Source organism: Python bivittatus, unplaced genomic scaffold (genome assembly GCF_059951505.1).
Source record: "Python bivittatus isolate LINGU-HERP-01145 unplaced genomic scaffold, Pbiv_v1 ctg000850_np1212, whole genome shotgun sequence".
NCBI classification, from domain to species: Eukaryota; Metazoa; Chordata; class Lepidosauria; order Squamata; family Pythonidae; genus Python; species Python bivittatus.
In genome coordinates, this window is record NW_028277112.1 from 56757785 (window position 1) to 56784177 (window position 26393).

At 38.2% G+C, this 26393-nt stretch overlaps 1 protein-coding gene across 2 annotated transcripts in view; it reads right to left on the reverse strand.

Annotated features, from left to right (window-relative positions):
- Window positions 1-2008: 2008 nt before the first annotated feature.
- Window positions 2009-26393, reverse strand: part of ECPAS (Ecm29 proteasome adaptor and scaffold) — an 83249-nt gene continuing 58864 nt past the window's right edge. For both annotated transcript variants that reach the window (XM_088130367.1, XM_088130368.1), the window contains exons 38-50: window positions 23975-24064; window positions 22199-22265; window positions 21532-21623; window positions 21369-21435; window positions 18937-19128; window positions 17416-17624; window positions 16861-16904; window positions 10013-10205; window positions 8511-8655; window positions 7777-7882; window positions 7302-7390; window positions 5819-5890; window positions 2009-3865 (exon numbers count right to left, since the gene is read on the reverse strand). In XM_088130367.1, the coding sequence (XP_087986493.1) occupies window positions 3726-3865; window positions 5819-5890; window positions 7302-7390; window positions 7777-7882; window positions 8511-8655; window positions 10013-10205; window positions 16861-16904; window positions 17416-17624; window positions 18937-19128; window positions 21369-21435; window positions 21532-21623; window positions 22199-22265; window positions 23975-24064 (1506 nt within the window). In that variant the 3' untranslated portion in view covers window positions 2009-3725. The remainder of the gene's footprint in view (window positions 3866-5818; window positions 5891-7301; window positions 7391-7776; window positions 7883-8510; window positions 8656-10012; window positions 10206-16860; window positions 16905-17415; window positions 17625-18936; window positions 19129-21368; window positions 21436-21531; window positions 21624-22198; window positions 22266-23974; window positions 24065-26393) is intronic.

Here is a 26393-nt window from a genome sequence, read left to right on the forward strand (position 1 = left end):
AAATTTGTGCAACATGCTGGTCAAACTATGGTTGGCAGAGTCTCAAGTTCAGCACATTGTTTTTTAGCTTATAATAGGGGGCTTTTAGATTGGTCAACTCTGGTACATTTTCTTGATGTAATTATATATTTAGCCACTTATTAAATGGCCAATTAAAAGGCACTCTAATTCTGTTCATAGCAGCCACTATTAATATAGTTTCAGAGATAATATTGTTTTACAGTATCATGAATTATGTCAGCCTTGTCCTGGTCCCTCCTTTGAGAGGCTGGAAACAAACGCATCAGCTTTTTAAAAAAAATATTACAGATAAGTCTTTAGGCTGCAAAACACCAGCCTAAATTATGTAAAAACTATTCTTTATGCCCAATGATACTAGTTTGCATTGGGGGAGCTTCACAAAATCACCTGTTCTTATGTACTACCTCCATGAAGTTAAAAGTATTTTAAATGCAAACAAGATTTAATACAGTCTTTGGTACTCACGCACGAGAAAGAAATGAAGGGATAATTAGACCAACAGGAGCTGGGCAGGAAAGACCACAGAGAGACACTATGTGATCCTCAAAATGGAAGCCAGAAGTAGGAGGGCTTCCTTCCTGATGAACAATTCACACATTTTATAAAGACACACCTCAAAGGCAAAGCAGAGGTAACCCACTCTGCAGACGCTCCTCTAGCAATAGAATTACCAGTTATTCCAAGAATGCTCATGCTCATTTATTTAATGTTCCCCTTTATGGAGGAAAACGTCTTTAGTTGGTTCATTTACATACTTGACATCCAGATACAAAAATTCAATGCACTGAATTTAATGGAGATATTGCAACATTAGAAATCTTTCAACATAAAACAGTTTCGTAAAGTCAGCAGGGGTATTATAGTGTCAAATTTACACACTTTAATCCAGGTATACAAAGCAGCATTATACAGCAGCATGAATGCCCATATCTGGGCAACAGTGTTTTATAGTGCAATTGTTTTCAGAGGAAACTCTCCAAAGGCCACTTTTTTTCCTATCAAGTTCACAAATTTAAACAAGGGACGAATATCTAACCTCTAAATAAAATGTTGTAGGTTGGTTTCTCACAGAGGCACGTTTTTTTGTTAGTAAATTTGGAAGGGCAAAAAAAAAAAAAAGGTTTCTTAAAAAAAAAAACTATTTCAACTTACACTTCCAGCTAATTCTTTTTTCCCCCCAAATCTTCAGTACAACTAATACAACATTTCCACTTGGAAACATCTGGCACAGCAGCTGCTCCAAAGTCAGACTTTAGACTCCTCAAAATGAAGTTCTTGCTGAAGTCTAAAGAGACTTAGCATTTACAGCTGTCATGGCTTCTATAAAACACTCAAGGAAAAAAGGCAACATTTGACATTCCTGCTTAGTACCAAAAAAAAAAAAAAATTGCTAGACAGAATCACAGAGATCTTATGCCTATATTCAATGTTATGGTTGTGCCTGGCAGTCAATAAAAACAAGCTGCCTTCTGTGACACGTCAATATCTTTCAAACCAGTTTATGGCATCTTACCATTTCTTAATCACAGGTATCAGAGAAGGTAATTTTTTTAAAAGGCAGTCTGACGTAATTTCTTTGTTGAATTCAAATTCATAACATATTCCAGCAGCCCTGAAAAAACGATGGGACATCAAGAATGGGATCCCACCATCCCTCTTGAGGTAACATGAACATGAGTAGAAGGGAGTTATGCTGTTGAATGTCTGGGCAACAGCATGCAACAATCTGAAGACTCCCTTTCCTGAAAGCTACTGGCTTTGTGAAGAGGAGTGACGGTACCACCCTAACCAAAGCCCTGTCAAGCTTGCATCAGCAAAGCAGAAAGACGGAAGCAGCAGCCTTTCCTATCTCAGCTTCAGAGGAAGCAAGCCTGTCTAGGGACTGAGCGGCCTTGGTATCTGAGAATCAAAGCTTCTCCAAATCTGCTCAGAACGTACATCTTGTTCTTTTGCATCTACAGTATGGTCATACAGCACCAAAGCCAAAAAAAAAAAAAAAAAAAAGCAAGAACTTCTGATTTTTACTGGAAAATCCATTCCAAGTTTAGATGTCCCCCTCCAATAGTGGGATATTAGGAGGTAATCTAAGACAATTATGAAGTTGCAGCAACTGTATCAGCTCTTACATCTACATGATAATTGTTAATGCAACAATCAGGATGTACACAGATGAAACTTGAGAATGGGTTTAATTGTAAAAAAAAAAATCCCAAAATGATGATATTGGTTAATAAACTAACACACCTGAGGGATACTAGGTGGTTTCTGAACTCACTGGAGGCTTGGCATAATCCTATAAATAAATTGACTGCCAACTATAGGAGTAAGACCCCAAGTATAGTTTACTTCAGAGGTCAGTTTTGAATGTTGCAAAATTCCTACACAGAATATATTTCCATGTAGAAATCAAGACTTACTGCACGTAGATCTTCAAAGACCACAGTTTACTTAGCATGAAAAATCTATCAGTAGGTAATATATTGATTCTCACATAATACTTTCTCTTATCTGTTTAATATAAACTCTACAAACCTTGCAGAAAACTGTGATTGTGATGTTAATTTCACTAAGAAATCTTTATTAAAATTGGAGCAATGCTATTTTTTACACTATTGCAGAACAGATTTTGATATAACATTTTTACTCTCTGACGTATGCAGTGTCAAGGCTCATAGTGCAAATCAAAAGTACTTTCTAGAAAGCAGAAGATGCTAGGGCTGATAATGTTTTAGCAGCATGATCTCACCTTGTTTAACAATATTTCCCAAAGCAAGTGAGTGGCTATTGTTGTGAGAGGGTTAATTCAACTATGAACTCTTCCTTGGAAAATGTAGAAAATTCTTTAAAAACATACCTTAAATAAGATCTTAAAAACCTAACTGCTTTATACACCCTTATTTCCAGACAATTAAAGTGCTTTCTTGTGTGCATTTCTATCCTGGAGAATTCACATCTTTTAATGCGGGAAGGCATAGGCTTTTCCAAATCATCTTATATCTTTATATGAGATGAAGCGATATATATGGTCCAAAAGAACCAACATGGACCAGCGGCATACCAAAAAAAGGAGACAAACTGAGACCCTTTAAGTTTTTGGTAGGGCTATGGGGTCTGGGCTAAAAAATCCAGGTACCCACTAGTTGCAACAAAAAGATACACAAAACTCTTACTCTTTGCTGCCATCTAGTGATCCTGCATATTCTCCCTGCCCAGATTTGGCAACCCTACTTTTTTGTACTATTGTTAGTAATGATACCAGTTATAGTATTGCCATAATGACAGAATACCAGTAGCTGGCCCACATGAAATACACAGAAAAGTTTGCTCTCTGGTGCTCCACTATGGTCTTTGTTCATTATATTACAAGGGCCATTTTTGGGTAAACTAAAGATTCCCCAAGACTAACTCACAAACAAGGTGCTCTTTCACAAAAGGACAATTTCAAAAAAAAGTCCTTGCGTAGCTTGTGCATTTTTTGTTTAATACTTTCAAGACTTGGATTTTAGATAAACAGCTTGATAGGTTGTTACTGTTGCTTTTAATAAAAAAAGGAAATAATGGGGAAGAGAATCAAGGTGTTCTTTATTTCAGCCAAGGAATTATGCATGCTACAAAAATCATCTTTACTTTTCCTCTATGTAATTCAGAGCTCATTGCACTTTTTTGCTTGCTTTGTTTCACATGGCACTTGACTGGTATTCAATTCAATCAAGATTTTCTAAGGTTTTCTTTAATAAAGATGCTTTTTCTTGTAGTTCAGGCCTATTGTCCAAAGTCAGTGCTGTTAAAGAGCCAATGAGGACTTCTCTACTTTCTGTGCTCAGGCTTTCCCACTGTTTGGATTCTACACAAGAAAAGGGAACAGAAGGATACCATCATCATCATCATCATCATCATCATCATCATCATCATCATCATCATCATCATCATCCATCTACCTTTCTTCTTGCATTTCAGCTAAAATTAGCTCTTAAAATGGCTTATAATAATTAAAATACAATTTTAAACATCAACACTTGATAGCAGTAAATAGGCAGTGTGACCTAAGAACCACCCAGCAAATTTCAATTGATGGGAAATCCTCTCCAGGTAATGCAACATCAGTCTGCCCAACAGTGATGAAAATAATGGCATACAACTCTTTTTGATGCTCTATAACCCTTAATCTTTGTTGTAGGACTACTTCAGCTATGTTTATAGAATTACAAATTGAGGTAAAAACTGCGATCATTAAAATCTTAACATTTTTATCCATTTAGAGTAAAAGGAATCAGTCAGAGTTATGGATGCAAAGGAGTCTGAGAAAAATATATTAAAATATTATACTTATTCATTAATGAAGTCATAAGAGTCATGTCCTTTTCCTAATTATGGAAAATTCTATGTGAAGTAAGGTGTTTGAAGAATGTCGAGGCACAAAGAAAATGTCCCTTTAAAATTTACTCTTCTTTTCCCCAATTAATCTAAACCAGTATCTCTTTGGATGATTTGAGTCCCATACAGCATTTGAATTAGAGATGTACAAAATATTCTATGTACAGCCTGTTTCACACACAACAGATGGTTTTGGGTGGTCTGTGCTGAACTGAAATATGCACATTTCAGATATTTTGGACCGGGTACAGGACAAAATGAGGCTGTTTTCTATTCTGGATACAGACTGAAACACATGGTTCCAGGCAGAAGGGATCTGGGGGCAGGGGCAAGAATGAGAAAAAGCCAAAGTTGGCGGCGGCAGCAGCAGAAAGGTCCTTGGAAGGTTGCAGGGGATGGACTGGCTGGAAGGAGGGGAGCGGGTGATGTGCACCAGCTTTGCAATACTCTCCCTGGACAATCATGCTGGGACCCCTCCAGGTTTTATATGTTCTGGGACTTGTTTCTGCCAAATTGCAGTTAATCCAAAACAGTTTGACCAGAACTTCTGGAAGACAATGGACTGTTCTCATTTCAAAAGAAAGTATGTTTTCCATTTTGCACATATCCTACCTTTGAGCTATAACCATAGCCTCAGAAACACGTTATGCAATATGCAACTATTTGCCATCTGGTTGGCAATCATGGGACTGCAGTGCCCATGCCCCCATCTAAAGGTTAAGGCAGCATACCTGACTGAGCTCAAAAACAAATTAGTAACCAGAGGATCTCATTCAGGACTAGAATTAGGGTTAGGGCTAATGCCTTGTCCAGAGTGTAGCAATCCATTGCATTTATAACAGTTAACTGATTTTGATCATTTTGGCACTATACAAAGCATTATTTTAATGATCAATTCTTGAAATGATTGTTATTTTGAAAAATACAAAGTTCAGCTAGATATTAGATCAGCGGGCAATCCAAAGTATTTTTACCATCTGACATGGATTAGAAAACCTACTATCATTCAAATTAATTTCTATGTTTTCTTCTGATTACCAATGTATCTGTCATATATAATCAAGTATAATGACAGATTTTGTATGTCCTGAATTTCTTTTTCAAAGTACAATGCTATGTTTATCCCTATTCAAACTTTCCTACTAACTAAATTTTTGACTTGGCCTCCTCTCAAATAAGGAAAATCCATGCTTTAAAAAAAATCAAATATTTCAAAAGATTTAGTTGCAAAAGAAAATAAAAACTAGCATGATCAAACAAACATCAAACATCAAACAAACAATTGATGTGCATCTTAGTTACAAAACAGGAATCAGATTGGCCCAAACAGCTCTTCAAAACAAAATGGAAAACAATCCTGTCCTCCAGCATTCAACCTCTGGATTTAAGGAATAATCTTAATTTTCAGAACCATAATTCTTACCTTCAAGTTTGGTGAGCAGCACTTCTACTACCGATAAAGCTTCAGTTCTTATGGAAGTGTAGCTTTTATTCTCTAATGGAATAAGATTTACATTTAAAATGGTGAATACAAATGTGTATTTTATGTGTATAAAAATATAGTTCTGTATCAGAAATACTAACCTGAAAAATTTATATAACTTGAGAGTGGCATGCAGAATCTCAATTTTTACTTTCTCCTAACCCCAATTCTGACATGGATTTAATAATAACAGACTGCATTATTAATAATATTATTGCATTATTTTTCAAATAATAGTAATAGATTTTTGTAGGAAATGAACTTGTGAAGGTAAATAACAATTCTGCATATTCAGCTGATTTCCAATGACTGATTTATACATTATCCACCTAAAGATAATTGTAATGAAGATGATGTGACCCTCTTTCTGGGCTAAGTTATTCTGCGTCTTTTCATAATGTTTTGGGAATCATCCACCGAACAGTAATTGGTGGCAGCTAAGACAAAAACTAAATTTGACTCAATTTATATTTTACAGAGAATGTACTTTAATGTACATATATTTCATGTAATTTACTCTCTTCTCATGCTCTCAATAATTCTCCTGTTCTGTCAGATTGACGATTATAAATTGGTACAACTTTTAAAGTCTCTAAGGGCTGCACCCAAGGCTTTTGGAGACTGCATGGAGCCCTGGGTACTCAAATTATCCAGCTCTGTCCTAATGTAAAGAGCAGTAGCAGGTGCATACAGCGCTCTGCATCATTAATGGAAAGTTTTTTAAAAAAAAAACTTCTTTACATCTGCAGTATAAAATGCTATACAGATAGAACCTTAATCATATCAACCTACCTCTTTATTCTGTGTCATGGACAAATATCTCTTGGGCTTTGTGGGCTGACTTCTGGACTTAAAAATTGTTTTTAAGACTTGTTGCTTTGGCAATGGAGTCTGCATATCTGCATCAAGGTCATATTCTTTACTCGCTACAAGGCAACAAAGTTAAAACAATTTTTAATCCCAGAACGTCCAGATGATGTGTCCAGTGGCTCAGACAAAGATCTCCCTAATTCACTGAACTATAAGGAGGAGGAGGAGGAGGAGGAACAGCAAAATTAGACTTGTAAGATTCTGTTATTTAGCCATTCTCAATAAAAATAGTTGTAGATACCTTGTGGAGTTAATTTCATGGCTTGGCCTACCTAGTGAGGCTGACAATGAGTGACACATTCATTCATTCATTCATTCATTCATTCATTCATTCATTCATTCACTCACTCACTCACTCACTCACTCACTCATTTAATTTCTATAGCCGCCCATCTCAATCAAGTGACTCTGGGCAGCGAACAATTCTAAAACAATAAAAACAATAAAAAATAATTATATATAGCAGCCGAGAAAATTATCATATCATCATCAATATAGCCAAGAGACAGGGCCCTTAACGCATTTGGGGCCCTGGCCTAGGCACATTCATTACCTAGTGAATGAGTGATGGAAGAACAGGTTTCCAACAGTATTCTTGTCAAAGCCTCAGGGTCAGAGTGTTTTGCTTCAAACAATAACAACCTATTAAATGGAAGAATACAAACATCACTCTTTTTTTTCAAAAGCGCACAGGGCCTAGTTGTCTTAAATGCCACCTGAGTGACCTGGAATCGTCAGAGGCCTTCCATATGGCTACTGTAAATACCCAAGATGCTACATAGTCAGCTATTTGGTGGGCTTTGTGAAGCTTGAAATTTCAATTCCACATGCACTCCTTCTTACTTAAAACATGCCAGCTCCCCACACCAGTCACTGGAAGTAAGTAGGGAGGAGGGACAATGAGATCTCAAAGCTCAGGGAAAGACATTCGAATCTCTTCATCTCCACAGCCTACTGTGAGGGAGGGGGAAGGAGGAGAGAGTGAACAAGAATAGAAGCTGCAGCTCCAGCAGCCACAGAAAACTTACCCTTGGAAAAAAGCCTTCATGGCTTGGAGAACACCAAGCTGTACTTTCCACGTACCAAGTCTCAGACGCTCACACATTAACCTGCATAGCTCTTGTCGATAGCAGCCTTTAAAAAAAAGAAATCAAATACAGACAATCTGTACACCGGAAATTCTCAATGCTCAGTTACAGGGAGCCTTAGAAATTTTGATAGCGGCACTTGTTGAAAGGGGGGAGGAACCAAATTGTTTTTCCCATCAGAACTGCTATGTGTCCTGGCTGTTGCCTCCCTTTCTAACTTATATTTTCTCACTCCCTTATCCTTGCTACCCAGCTATTTTCTGGAGGAAAATCTCCCAAATTAAAGCACATTTATTTCCAAGCAGATTTTTTGTTCCCAGCAGCTTAAATAAATAGAGCTTCAAAGAAAACTGAGGATCAGGGACAAAGACAGAAACCTAAGAGTAAAGGACAGAATTTGGCTTCTCCCTTGAAATATTCAGATTCCCATCTTTCCCTTTTTCCTGCTTCCTTTCTGAAATTTAAAAAAATGTTCATCCCACTTATTACCATCCTTATATTTAAGTTAAAACGTAAGACATTAAGAAAGTTAACCTTAAAAAAATACAAAGCAAAAGGACTGTAACAAAACCAACAACCCATACTATGAAATTCTTTCCTTCCTCTCCTATGATCTATTGCAAAAGCTTTGTTTTAAAGATAAAATGGTTTAAAATTACTGGAATTAAACCTACACTGTGTTTCTGAGTTTTTAGGCCAGGCTTTGCCTAAACTTTCAAAGGCACAGAGGAGAGCTTCAACCTGGAGTTCCTTCTCATTTTCATTCTCATCCTCATCATCGTTCTGTGATGAATTTGCTCCTACATTCTCAGGACAATTCTGCAGTGGAACCAGAGGATGTGAAATTGAAAAGAGAGATAGCAAGGAGAAGAAAAAGATGGTGGTTTAATTTTTATACTTCTCTTTTTACAATAATTCAGACAGCGGCTCCATTAAAGTATTCCACCTTTTGTTATTAACAAAGCATTCAGAGCAATATACAGAAATGTAGAGACGTTTTATTTACGCTAAAGCTAACCACAGCATCTCTACTGCAGGGAATCAAACTTGCCAAATTTAATTAGCATATTGATAAAAATGATTTCCATCCGATAATTGACACTATATAAGGAACTAACAGATATGCTTTTGTCTTCCAGCTTTATTTTTTTAATCCTCTAGCAGACGAAATAATATGAAAAATATGATTTTGTATCCATCATAATCACTCTCAGTTGATGGTGTGTGTGTGTGTGTGTGTGTGTGTGTGTGTGTGTGTGTGTATGTGTGTATAGGTAGACAAGGACTAAATCCATGTATGGCAGGGACCATTTCCTTAATCTCACAGTCCAGCCAAGAAGTCAGACTAACAATACTTGCCCCACAAAGAGAGATCCCACGACAGTGCCCCTTCACAAATTGTTTTCACAACCTTAGGATCTCCATTCCCTTCACTGAGGAGAAAGTCAGTAAAGGAAATAACAAGCTAGATATCAATGCAGAAAAAATAGAATTTGATGAAGCTCTACTAAGACGGCAGTGTCCAAAGAAGTAAGTACATATGAAGAATACCGCACAGCTCTTCTGCCCCAGGTGTACTAGCTGACTACCACGTGATTTGCCCTATCTTTATGCAGGACTTGCAACCCATCTGAAAGCAGCATCCATCAAAGAGGAAGGGAGAGATTCAAAGGGGTGATTCAATTTATTGTTCTCCAAGGAAAGATACAGGATTGAGACTGATTCTTTAGAAACAAGGAGTACCAGGGCACTAGTAATTTCTGGCTTCCTCCAGCTAGCATGTCATTCATATGAGGCCTTTCTACTATATCATCACAGCACTGGCTGGTAATGTTGTAAATCGCTAGTGTGAAAATTCTAAAGAGCTTGCTAAGTCTTCCTTGGTCAGACTGAACAGTATGTTTTTATAAAGCAAGAATGAGCAGCAAACCAAGAAGCCAACTTTGTGTCTTTGCTTTGACCTCAGTGGGGGATCTTCTTAGGCAGACCACTTGGTTTCAGTTTCAGACCTTCTCGCTCTATTTGCAACATAAAGTAACACTAGCCAGACTTACAAGGTTTTTATAAGGATTACAGAGAACAGAATAGTTCACAGAACTAGAAAAATGCAACAGTGTACTAATACTAGCATTATTAGTAATGTATTATTCAAATCCAAGGAGGGCTGAAAGATCACCTTCTTTATTACTGGAAAAATTACGTCTGTCAGTTCCTGGAACCTATTTTCTTGTGTAGCCTTAAGCACATCAGCTGTACACCGGAGAGCCACAATCTTGTATCGTAGGTTTTCTTTGCGGCATTCTTTGAGCATTGCCTGTAGGACATCATCAACACTGGGCTGGTTGGGCAAAGACTTGCACAGTTCCGCACTAAAATCAATAAAGTATGAACAGGGCATGACCGATCAATTTGTCCCCTTGATACTCATGCCAAGCCTCTTAATTTACATCAACATAAGTATATTCTCTTCTAAAATGTACATACTCCCTTTGCTCACCTGTCACATTACTGTGTAGGAAGCTTGGCACTTTATTTTATTTATAGTAAAATGCTTTTAATTTTTGAAAAAGCAGCTTATGAACACTGAAAAACATACAGTTTGCATATTCTTATCCATCTGGAATATCCAGTTGGCTATTTTCATTCTTCCCCCAATGAAGATAAGCTTCTTCATATATCATTTACACCCATACATATTCTAATTCCAGCATCTATATATTTTTTTCCAAATACATATCCCAGAATTGCACCAGTCAAGCCCAAGGGAGAAGAAGCAATTGGTTTGTAACAACTAATAATTCCTTTACTATAGCCTTCGGGAAAAAATATCTTATGGGGGAAGTTCAGAAAACAGTAAAAATAATTTTATCAGCAACAACAGATCACTAGTATATTGGGGTGGAGAAAAAAAACTGGGAAAGGGTATGAAAGGAAGAACTAGAACAAAATGAATGAAAAGGGCATGTCTACTGGCACCTTAACATTTACATGACAATATTTTGTTTTGAGTACCACTTAAATGATCCAAACAGACATAAATGCTCGAATTAGCAGTAACTGTAGTTACTGGGACGCAACCTTGCAAGGAGTTTTATCACAACAGCTTTATTTGCAAATAGAGCACTGCAAAATTTAAAGAACATTTAAAAATCAGGCAGAGTTGTGTGGGACAGACAATTTTTGGTAATATCAGGAATGAATCTTAAGGAAAAAATGAACATAATAGAAAAGGAAACAGGTGAAAGAAGAGTGAAAAGAGGACAACTGTAGGAAGAAAAGTAAGAGTCCTGTACGAAAAAGAATTAGAAGACAGATTAATAGCCCCAAAGAAAGAATGGAAAATGGACATAAGGAAAGATAATGTTTGGAACAAAGTGCAAAGGATTATGTTAGAGAGCTACGGACATATATGGAATCATGTTAATGGGAAGTATGAAAAAAATACTTGGTGGAATGATGAAATGAAAGAATCTGGGGTTGATGAAAAAATGCATATTAAAAGAACAATTGCTGCAAAAATGAAATATATTTATATAAAGAAAAAAAAGTTGCAGTGAATGTAGTCAAAAAAGTTTAAGGAACAGTAAAGGTCAAAAGAGGCAGAAAAAAAAGAGGCATAGTAGTGTTGATGGAAATAAAAAAACTGTTTTGGAAGTAGCTGAAGAGGGGTAAAACAAGGACCCTCCAGGAGAGAATGGAATTAAAAACAAAAGCGATGAAATGATTTGGGATGAAACTGATATGAGAGAATGCTGGAAGGAATATTTTAGAAATCTGATGTGAAAAGAGTGGAAATATGTATGAATGTTAGTGTCCAAAAGAAAAAAAAAACCTGACAAAAAAGAAGTCATAAATGCTGTGAGAATGTTGAAAAATGATCAGGCTATAGGTGTATATGGTATTACTGAGAAGTGTTCAAATTGGTTTCACCTGTTTGTGAAGGCTGCCTCTGTTGCTAATTTGAATACTGCTATTACTACTTTATTATTCCCCCATAAAAAAGGAAAGGCAGCAAACAGAAATGCAGAAACTACAGGGAATTAGTTCATAAAGCGTGCTTGGGAAGGTCTCTGTCAGATTTTCGAGAGATCATGAGATAACCCATTTGTACTCCAGGCGGCTGCTCCTTGTGAGTAAACCGCAGAAACTGAAGCTTTTGCAGTCAGCTTGGGAGTTGAGCGGCTGGGAGTCCCGGGATTTCATCTACGCTCACAACTGTGGTATAAGCTATATGGACAATAAGCCCAGCCATCTTCATTTCTTAATCTCTTTGGGAAATAATCAATCTACAGATATAGAGAGATTTCCTTTGAGGCAAAGATAAGATTCCTTTCGGTGAATTAAACCTTCTTTCAGGATTACAGAAATAAAAACAGACTTTAAGGATTTAAAGATTCAATAATTTTTTTGCAAAAAGCTTAAAGAGAAGATTTAAGAAAGTTTAAAATGGATAAAGGGGACTTCCATATTTTTTATTTTTGATGAAAGTGCTTTGGCAAAAACTTGAACTAGGCTAGTTAAAGAGACCAGACCTTCATGGGAACACTTTTTGTTTATTGTTAAAGAGTGCATCTAATTGATGGACTCTACATAACAAATGATAAGGTAATGAATTGGACTGTGACGTTTCGTTGTTATGGTGATGTGGTGTGTGATGTGGCTTGAAGTTACGGAGCCATTAGAGATGAAAAGTGTTAAAGCCAAAGAAAGATAAAAGAATGGAAAAAGAAAAAAAGGGGGGGGGGAGGTTGCCTTTCCTTTTGCTTGTTTGATATACTTTCACTTTTGGATTATAAGTGAAATGGCAACTACTAGAAAAATGGCAAGAGACAGCAGGAGGGAATCACTAAAGCAGCCTGCAGAGAAAACTGTTACACCAGATTTGCTTCAGAAATTATTTGAACAAATGATAGAATTATTTGAACAATAAGAAGCTTTTGAAAAAAGAATGGATGAAAGACTTACAAAAGTGAAAGAAGAAGTTAAAAAGATGGAAAGTTCTATAAAGCAAGTATCTGGAGAGGTAGAACAAATCAATGACAAAGTGAAAATTTTAGAGAGTAAGACGGAAGTTATAGATAGAGAGTTGGAAAGAGAATTAGATAATCTGGCTTTATTGGAACTGAGAGAGAAAGAATTTTGTTTGAGATTTAGAGCTATTCCAGAGGTTTCTGATGAAGATATCAAAGAAGATTATTAAAGTCTTGGCAAATTTTCAGGACTAGGAAGAGGAAAGTATGGAGACAGAAACTGATAAAAGTTTATAGAATAAATTCTAGATTTGCTAGCATAAGAAATGTTCCAAGGGCTATTTTGGTACATTTTGTTAGGAAGAAGGCAAAGGATCAAGTTCTGCAGCAGCATTTTAGTACAAGATTGAAAATGGATATTACAGATATAATTGTTTTGAAATAAATTCCTATTAGAATTTTATGTAAGAGAAAAGAATACGCCTTTTTTACTGAAAAATTAAAAGAGAAAAAGATCCCATTTCAATGGGATAAATTGGAAGGTGTGATTTTTACTTTTAAACAGCAGAGATTTAGACTGAATTCTGTTCAGAAGGAGAGAGAATTTTTAGAAAGATTCAAAGAAGAATTGGAGGATACAAAAATGGAGGACTCAGAGGAAACTACACAAAAATCACAACAGATGCAACACGAACTGGAAAAGGATGATACTGAATTAGGTGCTACAGATATAAACTTTTCTAAATTTTTGGCCTAATCTATGGATTACAAATGTTTAGCATGGAATATAAATGGAGCAAAAGCTCCTCAAAAGAGAAAAAAAATCATTATTTGAAAAAATTAAACAACATTATTTGCCAACAAGAGATTCATTTCAGAAAAAAGATACAAAATATTTGACTTTAAAAACTTTGGGTAAAGAATTTATTTCAGCAGATATCAAAAAGAGAAATGGAACTGTTTTGTATATTAACTAAACCAACTAACCAACTAAAACCAGAACCTGCACTGACTGATGAACATGGTTGATTTGTTGGAGTAGAAGTTAATTTCATGGGGTTAAGACTATGGTGTTGGGAATCTATGCCCCAAATGAGGATAAAGTGACGTTCTACGAACAACTTATGGAGAGATTCATAGATTTTTCTTATGAAAGTTGTTTGATGGGGGATTGGAATGGAGTGGTCTCCCTGCAACTAGACAGGACTTCTGAGAAAAATATTAATTTGATGGATAACAGGGTTGGTTGATATATGGAGACAGAAAAATGGCAGTTCAAGAGAGTATACTAATTTTTCAGAAAGACATAGATCCTTTTCAAGAATAAATATGATTTGGATTACAAGAGACTTGACTACTAAGGTTTCTAAAGTAGAGATTTTACCAAAGGCTTTTTAAAATCATAATCCTGTTTGTTTTATATAAGAAAATCTAGCTCTTTCAGCTGGAGATTAAATGAAGCATTGTTACAGAAAGAAGCAATTGTTGAGGACTATAAAAAGAAATTAAAAGAATGTTTAAAAATTAATTTCAATAAAGGCACTGATTTGAGAATGATCTGGGATGCAAGTAAAGCCTTTATTAGAGGTTATCTGACACAACATAATTCTGCACTTAAGAAGAAGAGGCAAGAGAAAACACAAAATATATTGGATGAGATAAAAAGGAAAGAAGAAGAATTAGGAACTCCCGAGGGAATATAAGTATCTCTCAACAAATTAAGATTTTACAGCAACAGCTATCTATATTAACAATAAGAGAAATGGAAATAAAACTGAACTATGCAAAACAAAACAAAAAAAAGAATTTGTAAAGAAACCAGGGAAATGGTTGGCATGGACTATCGAATTTGTATTATAAGTGCTTTGATGGTGAACTTTTACAACTTTTACAAAATAAAATGAAATCTATTTTATAGGATGCCAGAGATTTGGAAAAAGGCAAATATAGTATTAATACCTAAAGAGAGATAAGATTTGACTTTAACAAGAAATTATAGACCAATATCATTATTGAATAATGATTATAAATTGTTTACAACAATGTGTAAAGCCAGAAAATTTTGGATAAAAATACATACACTAAGTTAGAAGATTTTAAAGATTAGTGTACAATTGAAACCAGAGCCTCTTCTTGTGGGATTAATGGACAGACAGTTGGAAAAAAGTCATAAAATTTTGTTTTTATATATGACAACTGCAGCGAGATTATTATATGCTCAAAAAAGGAAAGGTTCAGCACTACCCACAATGGGGGACTGATTTGTGAAGATGATGGAATTTGCAGAGATGGCTAAACTGACTTCCCCGATTAAAGACAATACTTACATTAATTGCTGACTGGAAACCCCTTATATACTTTTTGCATGAAACAGAAAAAAAATGAACTTATGATTTGTAGTTTTGATGATTAGGAGAAAACTAGATAATAGAAAAAAGAGAGCTTTTCTTTTTGTAACCATAGAGTAAGAGATAATGTTGTAACCATACTTGTATTTGCTGCAAAGAAAATCAAAAGCTCCTTCTAATTTTTTATCTTTTCTTTTTGCACTTTTTTCCTCTTCTTTCTTCTCTTTCTTTCCTTTATACTAATTTTTGTTAGTTTTCATCTCTTTTCAAAACTTTAAATTTTTATATATATAAAAAAATATATATAAAAAATTAATTCCCCTCTCATCCCATGGATGATATGTGTCTTCCTCAATCTCAGGTCCTCCACCAGAGGCCTGGGAGTTTGAGGGTTCTGTGCAGTATCTGAGCTGTTTCTAGCACTGCACTCTTCTGGACAGAGAGCTCTGATATTGTTCCTGGGATCTGTTGGAGCCACTCTCCCAGCTTAGGAGTCACGGCCCCGAGTGCTCCTATCACCACTGGGACCACTTTGGCCTTTACTTTCCACATCCTCTCTATTTCCTCCTTCAGGCCCTGGTACTTCTCCAGCTTCTCATGCTCCTTCTTCCTGATTTACTGTCACTTGGCACTGCTACATCTATCACTACCGCTGTCTTCTGGTCTTTGTCTACTACCACGATGTCTGGTTGATTGGCCAGTACCTGCCTGTCCGTCTGGATCTGGAAGTCCCATAGGATCTTAGCCCTGTTATTCTCCATGACCTTCTGTGGAATCTCCCATCGGGGGGGGGGGGTCTAGCCCATAGATTGTGCAGATGTCCCTGTATACAATGCCAGCTACTTGGTTGGCATATATATAAATAAATGAAATGACTGTAAGAAATAAAGTTTATTGTATGTTTCTTGATTCAAAGCATATGATAAAGTAAATAGGATTGAATTATGGAATATTTTTTACAAATGTGGAGCTGAAGCTTCATTGCTGACTGCAGTAAGAACAGTATAGTATCTGTGAGAAAAATACAGAATGCTAAGTAAATGGTTCAACGCTGAACAAGGAATGATATCCCCTTGGTTGTTTAATGAATTTATGGATATCTATATAAGGAATGCTTATGAATATGGTAGAATTGTTTTGGGGATGTGAATGTACATGCATTTTCAGTGCAGACAATGATTCCCCCTTCCCTACTTCATTCTTTTTATTTAACATCCTTTTGTTGCTCCATCTTTTTTTTTTTTTTTGGTGCCTTTGAGTCAGTTTTTGACTCCTGGCGACTGCCTGGACAAGTTCCTGCAGTTTTCTTGGCAAGGTTTTTCAGAAGTGGTTTGCCACTGCCTGCTTTCTAGGCTGAGAGAGAGTACTGGCCCAAGATCACTCAATTTGCTTTGTGTCTAAGCCAGGATTAGAATTCGTGGTCTCCCAGTTTCTAGCCTTATGCCTTAACCACTACACCAAACTGGCTCTCATTTTTTACCCTAACTCAACTCCATTCCTCCTATGAGGTACTAGAAATCTCCTAATTAATTTCCATTAGAAATAATTTTAAAACTACTTCCAATATTTCTAGGATGACAGCGATTGTAGTAGTACCTAAAGCACATCCCTTCAGTACTTTTCCAGGAATCAGTGAGGAAATTCATCTCACCCCAACTGTTTATACAGTGAGAAACTTTCAGACCAGGAGATGAAAATGTTTTTACCTGCATGAACAGACGACACTGGCAATTGCTTTCAGTAGCTCTTCCTAAAAATATTATAGATAAGACAAGAGAGAAATTTTAGTATGTGATTTCTATATTGTCCCCATGAAAATTTAGAGCTGCCAAATCAAGTATGCAAGTTATACATTGTGTCAATGCTTGATTGTGAATTATAATGATATATACCTGGGGAAAGGACTAAAGAGAACAAAAAAAAAGCACAATAATAGAGCCAACTCAGCCTGACTTACATTACTGTGTTTACATTTATTTGCATAAAATACTCTTCCTTCTATTGTAAACTTACTTTTCCCAATTGGCCCCACGGTGTTTTATTTTAAAATCAAACACTGACTAGTCTATTAGTGATTCTGCAAACATAGATCCATTAAATTCACAAGTGTATTCCCCAGCACATTAGAATTTATTTGACAAAGACATCCAAATTACAGGGAGTCATAAAAAGAGGAAAAAGAAAATGCACACAACTGCAGTATTTTTTAATGTCCATTTCTAAACCATGGGATGACCCTCTGCACAGGACAGTGTTTTTACCTTTCCGGTCCACGTTCTTCCAGGCAGACCTTGCAACAGAGCCGTGAGCACCATGCCTAAGTGTGGAGGGACCAGAGCGCCAGTTTGCTTTGCTATGGATGCCATGGTAGCTGCTCCTTGTGCTTTCATCTTCCAAGATGGAGACTGCAAAGCTTTCTGAGTAACTGTGATCAGTTCCTCCATATAGAGCCTAATGCCACCATAGTTGCCTATGTTTCAAAACACATAGCATTTGATACGATGAATAAGAGAACAAAAATTTAACACAGGCAGTCCTTACTTAACTACGGTAATTGGGACCGGAATTGATGTGGTTGTGAAGTGCGATGTCACATGACTGTATCACTTAGCGACAGCAATCCCGGCAGTCCTCATTGCTGCCATTAAGCGAAAATCGTGGGTCATTAATGGGGAAGCTGGCAGGAATTTGCAAGTCCTGGGCAGCTTGCAAGCAGTCTGGCAGGTGGGTGAGTACTAGGGAGTGAGGTGGGGCGGGGGGTGCTATGGTGAGTGCGTGTGGGCTAAGGAGTGGGTGCTACTGTGTGCAAGTGCAGCTGGGCAAGGGAGGTGGTGCTGTAGCGTGAGTGAAAACTATCGAGTATGAGACCCCTGGGCTCTCGTACTCCGTAGCGGGGCTTCTCAGTGGGGCTCAGGGGCTTCTCAGGAGAAAAAGTGGCGGAAGCAACTTGCAACCTTCCTTACTGGCTTCCTCACTGACTTTGCTTGTGAGAAGCCAGCAGGGAAGGTTGCAAATGGCGATGACACGACCGTGGGACACCGCAACCACTGCCATAAAGTATGAGCCAGTTGCCTAGTGCCCAGATCACGATCATGGGACCACTTGTTCAGTGCCGTCACAACTTCGAACAGTCGCTGAATGAGTGGTCGTTAAAGGAGGACTACCTGTAGACAGTTTGGGGACAAAGCCTCCAATATTTACTGAGAGATAACCTGACATAGCAGGTCCTGCTTCAGGAAAGGTTAAAAGGTGAGAGCCAGCATGGTATAGTCCTTTGAGCGTTGGACTGCAACTAGGGAGGCCAAAATTAAAGTCTTCACTATGTTCACTATCTAAAGTGAACTCACTATGTGATTTTGGGCCAGTCATTTTCTCTCATACCAATGTACCTCACAGGGTCATTACTGTGTGGACAAAATTAGGGTTGACCCATATATGCTGCTTTTGGCTTTTAAGAGGAAAATACAGAAGATAAATGAAATACATTTAATAATTTAATAAATAAGTAGGCAGAAGGTGCCAATTCAATTTCTACTTGGAGAAAGCAAGAAAAAAACAATTGCTCTGAGCACAACTAAAATAAACCCACAATGACATGAGGATATCTCTATGCACACATGCAAATATCTTGGGGGGAAAAGACTAACGAAATGAAGGAGACGTTTTTGCAGAATCTCTACTTTCAAAGACCAAGACCACTATTTTATTTTAAGATTTGTATTTAGGGTTTTCATACCATATAGTGGTCACAATAGCCAATAATGAATTGTAGATCCACTTACCAGGTACATTTTCCTGCCACACTTCAGACCACAGGTTGCCTTCCTCCTTCTCCCCTTTTTCTTCTTCAGGAATTTCATGCATGCCCAGAAAAGCCAGAGGCAAAACACATTTGGCTTGATTCTTCAGAACATCTGGGCTGTAGCGTCCAATAGCATGCATAGTTAAAGCACAGGCCATTTTATAGACTGGTTCTGAAATAAAAGAACACAGTGACAAAAACATGGTTCCCTGGTTTCACTGCAGCCCAGGGGTTCAGTGTTCTGCTTTCTAGTGAAGCTCAGAGCATTATTCAAAGTTCTGGTCATTTAGAAAACATGGGATATTCTTTCAAATCTGTAAGTCAAAGATCTGTAACTTTTTCTAGGTGGAGAACTACATTGCTCCTTCAGGTGGTGTACCAAGATTCAAAAAGTGGATAACTCAAAAACAAAAATTAGATTTCACTGCATTAACATTTAATTATAAATAAAACTAATTAAATAGCAATAATATAAATATTCCCTATAGATTTAAAGGTTCTTCCCTTCTGTTACATTAAAAATGAACAGCAACATTTTGAGGAGCTCTAGGGCCACACTCAATCAATGGAGTTAGGGTAAAGCAGGCTCTATAGTCTTGTTGCAAATGAAGTAGAATCCACATCATTTTGTGCTTATTACAAACTAAACTATTTGAAAAACTAAAAAGGTGCTTCTTTTCTTTTTCACTGAGATGCTGAACAGAAAGTCAGAAGACAGCATAAAACTGTAGCAATGATTACAGGTCATCCTTGAGTTACGAAGGTAATTGGGACTGGAATTTCCATTGCTAAGAGGTCATTAGGCAAAACATCATGTGACCGCATGGCTTAGCAACGGCAATCCCAGCACTCCCTGTTGCCGTTGTTAACTGAATCCCACCAGTTGTTAGGCAAGGACCCACTCCAATCTGAGCCATTCCTGGCTTGGTCCCTCCCAGCCCTGAGCCTCGGTAAGGTAAGGGACTGCCTGCTCATCCACCTATGTCCCCCCAGTCTCTGCCCTTTTGGCTGCCCTGCACAGTGGCACCCCTCAGCAGCAGTGGTGGAACTGGGGCTGATGTAGAGGCCCAGGGCCTTCAGCAGTCTCAGCCAGCTGCCACTGCCCTGGCCTCAACTTTAGCCCCAGCGCCGCCAAAGCCGCTGAGGAGTGCCGCTGTTCAGGGCGGACAAAAAGGCAGAGATGAGGGGGGAGATAGGAAAGCTTCTGAGGCCTTCTGAAACACTGTGAGAGTGGCACGCCTGTTTTCCAAATAGAGCACCCCATTCTTGCAATGCTTTGGAAAGCCTTTGGAAAGCATCTGAGGCCTTCCAAAGCATCATAAGAAGGCTAGGTGTGCCTTGTCAGTAGTGGGAGGAAGATGGTGAAGGTCAGCTAGGCACAGTAGGGCCTGTGGAGCATGAGGTGGTGGGGGCTTTGTGTTGTGGCATGGGGCCTGAGTTGGCACTTCTTGGCTAGAGAAGCTGGGGCTGAAGTAGAGGCCTCGGGGCAATGGTGGCCGGCTGAGACTGCTGAGGGCCTCAGGCCTCTATTTCAGCCCCAGTGCTGCCACCAAGGAGTGACACTGTGCAGGGTGGCCAAAAGGGCAGAGGTTGGGGGGAGATGAAATGCTCCTGCTGTCATAAGTGCGGGTGGGTTGCCAAGCACCTGAATTTTGATCACATGACCGCAGGGGCACTGCAATGGCTGTAACTTCAGGGACTGGGCATAAGTACCATTCATTCAGTGCCACTGTAACTTCGAATAATCGAATTGGTCGTAACTCAAGGACTAGCTGTATTATTCTTATTTATAGCATTTTCAATCTATCAAATTGATGAATAGATGGCTTTGACAAGTTAAATCAAAATAATTTTGATCAGACAGCTGGAAAATGACCATTCAGTGGGTTCAGGACTAAGCTAAGCTATTTTTCAACCTAGAATTCAACAGCAATTGCCAATGTAATGAGATGAGTTGGATTTTCAGAGAATAAAGTGAATCATATTTATTGATTCAAGGAATGTAACAAGTTTTCAAATAACAGAACTTCTGAATGGATTTTACAAAAGGATTTTCTCTTAAACATTATATCATTGGAAAAATGAAAGTATTTTAAGATAGAAAAAGCTGCTTTAGCAAACTTAGCATGCTAACCAAGAAAAGCAAATCTTAACCTATCCAGGTTGGATTTCAAAATAAAAGTAATAGCAATGTCATATTCATCACATATACTACGAGAAACTAAACATTTAAAAAATATTTAACTTAAGTTACAATATTTTTACATAGCTTTAGATTTTATGTAATTGTATTTTATTTATTGTTTTAATTAGTTGTAAGCCACCCAGAGTCCCCCCTTTGGGGGAGATGGGCAGGGATAAATATAATAAATAAATAAATAAAATTTAAAAATATTTATCTTAAGCCCATACCTTCCTTCTCCATGTACCAACTGTTGAGCTTCTGGAGCAATTTGTCAGTGCTGCTGTCTCTTGAAGTCTTAAAATAAAAAAAAAACCAACAGAAAAACTCATGTCACTTCTGAACACACAAAACCAGATAGAAAAATCTCAAAACTGAGGAAGCATGACTTACTCTAACTAAATGTCCCAAGGCAAATGCAAAAGTCTTCTGCACCACACTGTTGCGATCAGTTAGGCCACTAAGTAAAGCACTCATGAGTTTACCTATTCAAGAGAGGAAATTATTTTAGTAATCAACTGTCAATCTCTATGTAGGCAAGTAAAAAGTCAATTCCCAAACCTTCTGATACAATAAATACAATAAAAAAGATGGGACATAAAGTACCCCACAACTACTCTGGCCAATTACAACATACCTTGTAGTTCAAAACAACAAAAAGCAGAGCTGGACTACCAATATTACAGTAATGTAATTTTCTTCGAACAGGGTTCCATACTGGTTTGTAACCATAATCAGTTCTAATAAGGAGCTCACTGTTGACTAAGGGCATTGAATTTTGGCTTTGTTCTGACTTAAATCCACGTAATGGGAAAGGCAGCTTTGTATTTAATAACTTCCTGTCTGTCCTCCAATGGGGAGGAGCAATACTCTATCCTTCGTTCACCACTTTGTTCAAATGTGTTGTATAAAAGCTGAAACAGAGGTTCAAAATCCTCATAGCAGATTAGGAAAACCTTTTGCAGATTAGTAATGTTTTGAGGTTTATTTACAACTGCAAAAAGACAAGAATAAATCAGCCAAGGCTAAAAAGGAAGAAAATGTGGCTCTAAAAACCTACCTGCATATGGTGTCAAATCTTGGGGGCACTGAGTAGTTAGTGACACAATTACATTAGCACAGCCACCCTGAAAAGAGCAAAAAGAAGAAAGGTACAGATTTGTTTATTCTTCTGGGTGAAAACCAAGCTTATGCCTACACGTTTACAGGTAGTCCTCACTTAATAACCATTCATTCAGTGACCATTCAAAATTACAACGGTGCTGAAAAAATGAGCTTATGACCCAAGTCTGAAGTTATGGCTATTGCAGGCCCCCAAAATCACATGATCAAAATTCGGGCACTTGGCACCCCATTCCTTCTCCAAATAGCATACCCATTCTCACGAGACCTGGAGAAGACCAGGTTTCCAAATAATTGCGAGAATGGAATGCAGAAAAGGAACAGGGTGCGATTTGGAGGATGAGATCTTCCGAACCACTGCGATAACAGGGCTCCTGCCATTCATCAAATAGCACGCCCATTCTTATGAGACCTGGGAAAGACCAGATGGTTTCCAAAGGAACGTGAGAATGGGATGTGCAATTTGCAGAAGGAATGGGGCACATGATTTGGAGAAGGAATTGTGTGAGCAGCTTGGAGAATGGTGCAAGCAGCCTTGGGAAAAAGGGCTGGCACAGCCAGCAGCTGCCTCGCATACAGTAGGGTCAGGCCATGTGCACCTCGTCAGCAGTGGGAGTAAAACGGCAAAGGTCAGCTGGGTGCGGCAGAGCCTGTGGAATGCAAGGCAGTGGGGACAACTGAGGCTTTGCGCAATGGTGTTGGGATGGCTGGCCGTGGTATGAGGCTTGACCATTTCTCGCTGGCAGCAGCAGCGCTGGGGCTGAAGTAGAGGCCTGAGGAATGGTGGCAGCTATTGAAAGCCCCAGGCCACTACTTCAGCCTCAGCCCCAGGGCTGCTGCTGAGTGCCACTGCACAGGGCGGCCAAAATAGCATAGGCTGGGGGGGGGGGGAGATAGGCAGGTGGGGGGGAGTTGCAATGCCCCTGCAGTCGTAAGTGCTGTTGGGCCAGGCTGGGGCAGCTGAGGCTTCTGGGGTGGCCGCGGCTTTGCACTGCACTGCAGTGCCCCTCAACTCGTGTGCGGCCTGCGCCGGGCCTCCCAGGGCCACCTCCACCCCACTGCGGCACCCCCACACTCCTCACCTAGAATTCCCTCCACTTAACTCCCCACGATTCTCAGTTAAGTACAGCAACTGGGAGTGCCAGGATTGTGGTCACTAAGTGAAGCGGTTACATGATGATTTGCTTTACAACCACATCACTTAGCGATGAAAATTCAGGTCCCAATTGTGGTCGTTAAGTGAGGACTACCTGTACTTAGAAACAAGCCCACTGAACAGTGATGCCTACTTTGAACAAATATAGGACAAATTAATCCTTCCCCTAGCACTGAGACTTCCTCATATTCATAGTCACTGTTAACCTCAGTAGAATGGCAATGGCAGTGCCCCCACAGCACACACAACCAATGTCACTGCCAAGGAAGACATAATTGATGCCATACAACTGCATCACCTTCTGCATAACGCTACTGATCTTTTCTGACTTTCCCTCCTGAACTTGCCACCCTTATGGATTAGGCATGGGTCCTCAGCATCTCATCTCTGGGCTGGTCTCATAAACTGTACTCACTTTCATCACAGGATAAAATCACTATGTATTTATAATTACATAGATATAGAAACACCTATTTTGGTAGCAATGCAAAATTCAATATATGCTTATCATTCCCAACTTTTTTGCAAAACCCTCTCTCTCTGGAAACATAAGCATACCTTAGTGCCAATGCCTATTCCACTTCTAGTCAGTTCACAGAGCCTAGGAATCAGCTCTCCCAAGACAGACACATCCAAATATTGCAAGCACTAGAGAAACAAACAAATAAGAAAATCAAAATCTATTACTAGATTGTTGCTCACAAGCTGCTCATTAACACTCTGCTGGAAGAATTAAGGCAAATCGAGCCATTCAAAGACAGATCTTGGCATGGGAATCAAGGTCAACTGCAAAGTGGCAGAAGAAGAGTATTATATGCAGATGAGAGGCATTGTAACTCTTTCTCTTTCTGCCACTTTTGCTCCTGTACTGCTCTCCTCCAACTGCTTTTATCATTAACTTAGCAGAAATATATCCAGTTTCTGGTTGAGAAGGGAATCAAAGTGAAAAGGAGGAGGAAGGGAAAGATTATTACATCTTAGTCCTGCAGGAATGAATGAGGACAGTTTTTAAACTAAATCTGTGAACAAGGTTAGTTAGTAAACATAAATTTTAGGGTCTAATTGTTCTAATTTAGCACCTGAAAAACCCACATTGATAAGAAGAGTAAAAACTTAGCCTAGATGAAATTCCTTTATTGATCATTAATCTGTGTAAGGAAAATCCTTCACAGTGAGGTTACTGGAAATTCTACCATAGCCTGATGAAAGGCAGCTCTGACACACTACTAATTGTGAGCCGCCCAGAGACTTCTGGAGTCAGGTGGTGCCAAAATTGAATTAACTAAATAAATAAAAAGTGGGAATACAAAACAAACTTTAGTTAAAACTGGTCATTTCACAAAATACAAGGTACTATCAGAAATATTTTGTGATCCCTGTCGGTGTGTACATACAAACACATGCACACATCTATTCCCTACATATATTTATACCCCTTTTCCCAATATATCAGTGCTGGGAGAAAAATACTCTTTAAAAAATGTAAACTTTTTTTTTAAGGTATACTGAGGGACAGGAGATGGTAAAAAAAAAAAAGGCCAAGATGGTGATTGCCACTGCGTGACTGAAGTCCCATCCCTTTGGATATGCATAAAATGTCATAGGATGTTCAAAAGAATTGGGGTTTTGACCATCATCTTGAAATTTCTTATCCTGCCTGTAGACCCCATTGGGTATACTTCATAAATTTCCTTTCGAAGTTAGCAAAATAACACATACGTATTTTCTGTTGCCTTCCACTTACACAGTTGTAGCAATATTTTCAAGCATTTAAATCACATCAGTGTGATCACAATTCCTTAATTAGATCAGTCCAGCTAAAATGTTGGAAATCACCATTTCAAAGTACTATTACTGAAGCTCTATCCTGTGGAACACTTTTAACAAGGAAGAAGTAATCTATTGAATTTCAAAAACAATATGATGCTCTTAGATCAATGCATGAGCAGCTGTGCAAGCCCACTCCCTCCAGATGTCTTGGTTTTCCATCTCTTACACTTCCCAACAAATCTGGAAGGGATCAGGTTGAGAAACGCTTGCCTAGGATCATAAAAGGGGTGTGCGGAAGAAGTTGCACATTTAATTTCCTTTTTGTCCAATAAAAGTAATCTTATTTTACATGACTATTATCTAAAACTCCAGAGAATTCTACCAACTGATGTTGGCAATACTAGACAAGATGAACTTAGGACTGAGATCACATAACTATTTGTGGAATTTAAATACTGCCAGACTTAGAAATTACTCCCAGCAGTCTACATTATAAAAACCTGAAAACCAATAACAATACAAACATGCTAGAGCACAATAGAAGCATTCACTCCCCAGCTAATCATTTCCAGAAGGCCCAAAATGAGGCTTCTAGCCTAACCTCCAGAGAGAGGTTGTTCCACAATACGGAGATTCCAACCAAAAATCACTGCCTGCAAGCCTCAGCCCCTTCACTTTGCCTACCTGAGAGCCATTAAAAGATGTTGATGGCAAGTAAACAATGGACAAGTTGGGTAGATTGCTTTTTTATGAAGAAGGTGGTCCTGTTCCTCAATGCCAAGCCATGTAGAACTTTATAAATCAAAACCAGCACTTTGAAACGCACCTAGAAACTTATTGGTAATCAGTGTAGTGACCGTAAAACATGTTATGATTACAGTGATTTTGATTTGCTAATATACGGACCACTGCATTCCCAAATGCAGTGCAGGCAAAAAAATCGTGACATACTAGCCCATATGCTCCAACTGCTGGAGCTGCAGCTGCAGCAACTTAAAATACATCCACTTTTATCTAGTACTTTCTCTGAAGAAACGTTTTAGTTTCTATCAATGGCTGTTTAGCCATCAATTTTCAAAGTGTAGCTATCATAAAACAGAACTGATAATCACTATTTTCTTTCCTTCCTTTATGAAGACATGTCTAGAATAGTTCTATCTCCTCTTTACAGCTTTTGGAGCATAGGGAACTTGTAGATCCAAGTTTT